This window comes from Ammospiza nelsoni, chromosome 2 (genome assembly GCF_027579445.1).
Source record: "Ammospiza nelsoni isolate bAmmNel1 chromosome 2, bAmmNel1.pri, whole genome shotgun sequence".
Taxonomy (NCBI): domain Eukaryota; kingdom Metazoa; phylum Chordata; class Aves; order Passeriformes; family Passerellidae; genus Ammospiza; species Ammospiza nelsoni.
In genome coordinates this window covers 47,548,164-47,555,856 of record NC_080634.1, presented here as the reverse complement: position 1 = coordinate 47,555,856, position 7,693 = coordinate 47,548,164, and the positions used below count along the sequence as shown (strand labels likewise).

Below are 7,693 nucleotides of genomic sequence, written 5' to 3'. Positions count from 1 at the left end.
ATACAACTCAAGGGAAGAAAGAAATTCTTTGAAAATCCAAGTTTATTCTGGAGCTGCCAAAGCTGAAACATCTCCTCATTCATATGATACGCTTTTCAGGGAGCTGGTGCAAACTACAGACCCAAACTACAGTAAATTGGCTCTATGCAATGATCATTCTGCCCATGGACCCTCAGCTACTGGAGAATCTGTCAGCAGGTATTTCTACTACATGCCTCTTCTGTATATGGAACAAAAATAAAGAGAGTCCTGTTGCATATTTCTGCAGCAACTTCAGAAGGTAGCCACCTTCAGATAGCCTGGGTGCAACTAACTACTGGACCTTGCTTTCTCTACTGCAATTGATTCATTACATGGCACACACTTATGGTGGCTGTACAGAGGATTGGTCAGCTTTAACTTGCTTTCCATGGATTGCCTTCAAAATAGGAAATGGCTAGATGGTGAACCAACTTGTGAGTACTTTATGATATTTCTGCTTTCAGGAGGGACATTTTTGAGCAAAAGTTTGTGTCAAACCTCCTTAAGGGAAACCTCCAAAGTAGTATGGCAGCGTTTCCAAGCACAAGTAAAACAAGCCTGTGGGTGTGCACGTGTGTGAGTTAAGCTATAACAGCTTCATTGGCACCTTCTGTAAACTACCACAGATATTTTATTTCACCTGCCAGCTTCTCCAGACCCCACTGTTTTGTACCTATACAACATACAAGGGAGAGTCACACATCCAAATTGGGCCCATTAATCCCTTAGTACTACGGTGGTAAGTCTTACCTAAGGGTATTGCTGAGGAGTTCCACTTAGGTCCTTTCTTTTTATCCAGGATCAGTGACAATTTGACTGTGACATGTAAGTTATTGAAAGGAAGGGTAAGTCCCCTCTTAAGCAGATGACCTTAGGAATAAACTAATAGGAGTAGGAAGCAGGCATCTTTAGAGCAGGGTCAAAACAGAACAATTTCAGTGGAGAGACTAAAGCATCAGTACTCTAGCCTATGCTAATCAAAAATGAGTCAATCTTAAGTGAATGACACTTACATGAAACAAGTGTCTAGAGACAGTAGCCTAAAATACACTGGTGCTACATTGATCCCTTTTGGGTTGGTAAGTTTGCCTTGACAACAGCCTTGAGATGAAAGAGGCAGTAAGCTGTCAGTCTGAGGGGGCATTTTTGTCCTTCAACATAGATACCTGCTGCATGAAGACTTTTAAGTGTTTGCTACAGCCAAGTTGAAACAGACTAGCTTAAGCTATCATCCTACCATCTAGTGTACTAGGAAAGTGTTCCCAAATACTCCACAAGTCCATGGCAGTGGCAGCACAGAGGCTTTCAAAGAGGAAAGCACACATATTTTCCAAATACTTAGTGCAAGCTATCACTGATAAACTTCCAAGTGTGAATCATAAGCAACATATTCTGATCAACCAGTCATAAATCCTAAATTTAACTCCAAAGGTCAAAATAGCTAAACTTAGTGACTGTTCTGTTGAGCCCCCCCCTTATCACACTGCAGTGCTAACCCCGACACAGTGGTTGTCAGACAAGTGGAGTCAGGAGGAAACAGAATGTAAGCAGATACAAACCAAAATACAGCAGGTTTCCTGTAAAACAATTAATGCACTCACTTGCTTTAAACAATGCTTAAGCTCTTACTGTTGCAGCTTCAAATACAGGAATGAGTATCACGAGATGCCAGAAGTCTGTATGTAGTAGAACTGCCCACCTGGCTTACATTTTTTAACTCTACTGACATTTTGCCATCCAGTGTCAATCCATTGCAATGCAAGGCCTTGCCTCTGAAAAGCCAGTTCAAGTGCAAGGTGTGTGCCTCAATTCTTGGGCAGAATATTAGTTTAACATATTGAGTGTGACTCAGTAATTTTTGTGTCTGACATTCTGTGTCTAACATTCTCCCCTCTGCAGGCTGCTGCTGTGGTACTCAACTGGTGCTTGGCATGTGCAGTGGCTGCTCCTGGCCACGGTGACTCTTCACTGCTCTGACAGTGTCACAAGCTCTGCACACACACAGCTACACTACACACCAATTCTCCATAACCTCATTCTTAGCCCCTGTATCTTTTCCTGCGTAATATGGTTAATAATTGGTTTGAATCTTGCTTCCAGTAAGACCCAGTTTTGCAACATGGAGGTTGCTCACGTAAAGACCCAATATTTTGCCTCTTCCCTGTTGAACTCGTGTATGACACATTGCATTCCTTGTCAAATGCCATTCTTAACAAAACTGAGGACTTGAAATTAATTACTTGAATGACTAATCCAGCTTTGCAGCACTGTTTTCTGTTATGTTGTAAGAAATAAACTGAGAGCGAGTGACCAACAGCACTGGGCAGTGCTATCAAACTTGCTTACAGTAATTTTGGTAGAAGCTTTTCCTCCAGAGGGGAATTGTGACTTTACTGTGTCCAGGTAACTTGACTGAGGCCATTTGTATGGAAGTCTAGCCAGGTTGTCTGAAGGGCTTAATCTGAATTGTTTTGAAGTGTCTGGTGAGAGACCTTCTGTGTCATTGGTGATGAGCATCACAGACTACCACAAGTGGAATAGTGAGTACTGGAAGCACTAGTCTGAACAGACTTATTCTAGGCGCTGATGAGAAAACAGTGATAAGTCAGGAAGTATTGCAGGAATTCATTGCAGAACCTATTTGCAATTTATTTACAGAATTTATTGCAGGAATTGTTGCAGAAACCCATGCAGTCAAGGTTAGGAAAAAAGAGCCTGGGAAAGGGAGCAAATTGCATGTTCCAGCCAGAGAAAGGAGGTCTACTGAGAAAAAAAAAAAGTGCAGGCTATGTAGGCAGAGATCTCTTGAACACTGCTGGAAATCAACCTTAGGAACATCTAAGGAAATCAATCAGAGAAAATAAATCAAGATGCATGTCCTGATAGACAGGATAGACAAGATAGAGAGGATGGTTTCTAAAGCTTCTACCTAACCAATGATGAAAGATTAATTCCACACCAAGCTTGCCACTTGCATGCTTGCAATTGTCATTGTGCTTTTGTACTAGTCATCCATTTCCCTACTGATGGTGATTTCCTTACCTCATGTAACTCACTGCTCAGCCACTTCTATTCCCTTGCTCTAGACTTTGTCAGATGCTCTGACTACAGCAGATCTTTGCTAGTTTTATTGTATGTGTGCATAGGACTGATTAACACATTCAAAACAAACCCAAATTCATGACTGGTTTGAACAACCAACTGTTGATTCATTTTCCTTAATGTTTTAATCTTTAGCCCAAATTGTCACTTTGTGGCTTGTTTCAGCTGTGGGAGAAAACAAGGTAGAAAAGGACTGCTAGAGCAGGAAGCCAAGGCTTCACTACCAACAACACTCTTTCTGGCAATGACTTCAAAACTTTGAAGTATTTTAAGAGGATTAGCACCACAAAAGAGGAAAGCATGAAGGAACAATGTGATGCACCTTTTTTAGCAAACAGCAGAAATAGCTTCAGCATTCACTCTGACAAGATAAATGAACAATCAGCTTTTCTAAGACTAGCCAAGAGAACATTAAGATTCTAATATAGCTGAGAGAAAATGTGACTACTTGAACATGTAATTTTTACTGAAGATTACTCCACTCTGTCCTCCCACTCAAAATGAGGACGAGATATACCTGATGATCATATGGTAAAATGCATGATTTTGTCTGCACAAATTATACCACTTGTGAAAGAGGAGTGGATTTAATGAATATGCTAAAGTGTGCCCAAATAGGCAAATTTCAGGGCAGAAGGGATAGGTACAGATTGATCAAACCACTATGCCTATTCACAGACTGGCAGATGGATCCTGTGGTGTCACACCTTACCTAAAATGGAATAACAACCACAGCAGTATAGATTGAAGTCTGACCAAAGAAGGAATCTGGAGGTCCTGGTGGACTGTGACAAGGACAGCATAAGCAGGGCCTCTCCATGAGGATGAATAAGCTGAGGTTGACTACAGGACAGCAGGGCTGTGCTCTCATCAATCAGGGTGCAGTTCCAAAGGATTTGGATAGGACTTGAGTGGTGACAGGTCTTCTTGAGAGTCCAAGACAAGGCAAGATAATGAGTCATTTCCAGAGTCCAGATAGAAAGTGAAGCCAGAAAGAGCAGAAGGCAGAGTAAGAGTAAAAATCCATGCAGTAGAAAGGGTTGGAGACAAGGCTATATATTACACATTGAAGAAGGACAATTGATGAGCCATGATGAGAGGAACTGGGCTTGGCACAGGCAAACCTACAGCCCTGCACACGCTGAAATCCCAGGTGAGGATGTCAAGGCAGTTAAGGCCCAGCCACGCACTTCCCTTGGCCTGACAGGAACCCAGCTAAACGTAAGTGAGCAGAACACAACAGTGGTGAGTAAGGCTACCTCTACAGAGACACATTAGGTTGTTTTTACAGGCATGCAGCCAATAGATCAAAAGAACTACCAGTCCTTTTTACTCAGCACTTGTTATATCATGTCTGAAAAACCACGTTGCACTCTGGGGCCAGCACTATGAGAAAGAAGTTGACAAATTGCAGTGAGTACAGCTGAGGGCAGTCAAATTGGCATGGGGGTGGGAGCATCTGTGAGGAAAGGCTGAGGGAATTGCATTCAGTCAGAAAGCTTGAAAGGGAACCCAAGAGTTCCCTTCCAGTACCTGAGATTGTCAAGAAAATGCATCAACAGTCTCTACTGTGGTGCACAGCAGCAAGGGGAGAAGTAACAGACACATGAGGACATTCTGATTTAAGGGGGGAAAGAGGTCACTGTGGCACCAATCAAGCATTGACAAGGTTGCCCTGAGAGTTATTCACTCTCCATTCTCTGATGTTTTCAAGACCCCGCTGAACAAAGTCCTAAGCAACTTGATCAGAAGGCTGAAGAAACAGAAGGTGTATGTAGAGCCCTCTTGAGTCCTCCTAACCTGAAGAAAACTGTTCTATTTCTATTGCTTTCATGGCTATTCAAGTGTGCTGCTAAACACACAAGGCCACAGGAGAATGAAGGACCTTTGAGCATGCTGAAACAGCTGTCGAAGAATCTCATTTTGATTACAAGTTACAAGTACAGAAGTACTCTACTGAAGTAGTCCTTTACTGAACAGAGAATTCTACAAAATAGGGGTTTTTTAAATACCTTTCAGGGTATTCTAAGGTATTTAAATACCTTTCAGGGTATTCTATTCTTCTAAGACTTTAGCTCTGGTTTCTGTTCTTTAGAGTGAGACTCATGGTACATTGCAATGTTTGTCCAATAAACACACTCCAGGACTTAAGTGTCTTGTCACACTCTCACTACCTTTGAACTGCTCCATGTCTGACTGTTGTTCAGTTTTCTGTTTGTTGAGCCCTCCTTTCAGTGCAGCCTTGCTGATCTCCCCACATTTTTCAGCTTTGAAGATTAACATTATCCTGAAATGCATGATCTACTTCTACCTCCTAGGTAAGCCCCAAAATCAGTAATTTACATGGTTCTATTGCTACTTTTAAACTTGTTTAGTAACAAGTACTGCCATGCCCTCTACAGCATTGAAAGCTGTCATTTCTTAGGAGAAAAATCCTTGCAATTTTCTTTGGAACAGGAAAGATGGATTTCTTGTTGTCATTCATTTCCTCAATTCTTTCTTCCACTTGGGCTATTACATTGTATCATCTGCATGGAAACATTGTCCATTGGCACTCAGATTATGTGAACAGTCCACAAGCACTCAACACTGCTATCAGCTGGCTCAGTTAGCTGATAAATTCCAAACCTTGCATAAATTCAGCACTTGCGGTCAGCGAATGCCTCCCCAAGGCTGAGAGAACTGTGGCTGGAAGCACCTGGCTCTGCTAAGAGCAGAGTGGTGCAGCGGGTTCAGGGAACACACAGCTGATGGTGCTCAGTGCTCTGCGCTGTGGGGGACGTGCTCTGATCCAGACTTATGCACTGAACATCCCTGGCAATTGCAGATCTTCCATTTTGGCTTCATCCGAAGGTATCAAAGCTCCAAGTCTGCTCCAGTGTGCAAACTGAAGTAGAAACCATCAGACTTGTTTAAAACGCCAACTCTTTAACCAAAATGAAATGTAACTGAAGGAATAATCTGAGAGTCCTTTTGCTCCTGTGGCTGTGCAACAGTGTTCTGTTCAGCATGTCTTTTAGAGCTGACACTGTCTGGTGACTCACAGCCAATAACATGAAGGGAGCTCTAGGTGGATTTATGTGGAAAAAAAGTGCACTTTAGAACAGTTTTAAACATTGTTGGGGTTTTTTTGTTATTGTTGTTGTGTTTTAAATTTTTTTTTGTTTTGGTTTGTTTTGTCTGCTGTAAACCAGTTCATTTGTAAAGATGCTGACCCCTCTCTTCCCTCCCCACCACTTCATAAACTATATTTTACAAACTCAGCTTCTCATCCCACCACAGATCTGCAAGCACTGCAATGCACAAGAGACTGCCAGCAACCAGCGCCTGCGGCCGCGCTGGCACCTGAGCTCCTTGGGAAGCACAAGAAGTGCATGGCAGTCTCCAGGGAGAGTGCCAAGGGGATGGTGCCAGGCTCTCTTCAGTGGTGCCCAGCGACAGGACGAGGACCAATGGCCACACTTGACCACGAGTTCCACCTCAACACGAGGAAGGACTCCTTTCCACGGAGAGGGGCAGAGCACTGGAACCGGCTGCCTAGGGTGGCTGTGGAGCCTCCCTCTCTGGAGACATTCCAAATCCACCCGGACGCGTTCCTGCGCAACCTGCTCCAGCTGACACTGCCTTGGCAGGGGGTGTAACCGGGTGATCTCCAGCGGCCCCTTCCACCCCTAACAAACTGCGGGCCGGGCAGGGGCGGCGACCTGGGCCCCGCCCCGCGGCTCGGGAGGTCCCGCCGCGTTCTGCGGGCCGGGCTGGGCCGGGCTGGGCCGGGCGGGGCCTGAGGGGCGGGGCCGGGCGGGCGGAGGGAGGTGCGCGGGGCGGGCGCTGTCCCCGCCCGGCGCTGGCGGTGCTGCGGCGGCGCCGCCGCTTCGCTTCCGCGGCGGGGCCGGGCCGGGCCGGGATTGGCCGCGCGGCCGCCTCGCCCCAGAATGCAGCGCATGGCGCGTCATTGAAGAGAGACCATGATGGCGGCGGCGGCCGCGGCGGCGGGGGGCGCCCCCGAGGTGATCGCCCAGCTGGAGAACGCGGCCAAAGTGCTCATGGTGAGGCGGGCGGCGGCACCGCCGCGCCCGGAGCGCCGCCTCGCCCCTGAGGGCGCGCCCGCGCCGGACCCCTCTCCCCTCCCCGCCTCCGTTCCCGCTGCCCTCGCCCCTCGGGCGCGGAGCTCGGGGCGCAGCCCGCCGGGGCGCGCCGCCTCCGCCGCCCCGTCCCTCTCCCCACTCGAGCGGGCTTCCTCCCTCCCTCCCTTCCTGTCCCTCCGCCGCCGCTCCGGCTCGTCCCTGTGGCTCCGCAGCCGGGGCCGGCCCCGCCGCGCACGCCGCGCCGCTCCTCCATGTGCCGCCCGCTCCCGTCGCCCCGGGCAGGCTGTGCCGGCTGCCCGCGCTGCCCGCCCCGCGGCCGGCTGCCCGTCCCCAGCCCCCGCACGCCACCGTCCCCCGCCCTGAGCCTCGCCCAAGTTGCCAGTGAGCCACTCTCCCTCCCTCTCCCGGGGCCGGGGCCCGGGGCACTCCCGCGGCGGCGGAGGAGCGGCGGGAGGACGCGCCCGTCCCCTGCCCAGCGGGGACAG

At 47.8% G+C, this 7,693-nt stretch overlaps 1 protein-coding gene across 1 annotated transcript in view; it reads left to right on the top strand.

The window, feature by feature from the left end:
• Window positions 1-7,035: 7,035 nt before the first annotated feature.
• Window positions 7,036-7,693, top strand: part of XPO4 (exportin 4) — a 72,120-nt gene continuing 71,462 nt past the window's right edge. The window contains exon 1 of the mRNA XM_059466912.1: window positions 7,036-7,169. Within this exon, the coding sequence (XP_059322895.1) occupies window positions 7,089-7,169 (81 nt within the window). The 5' untranslated portion in view covers window positions 7,036-7,088. The remainder of the gene's footprint in view (window positions 7,170-7,693) is intronic.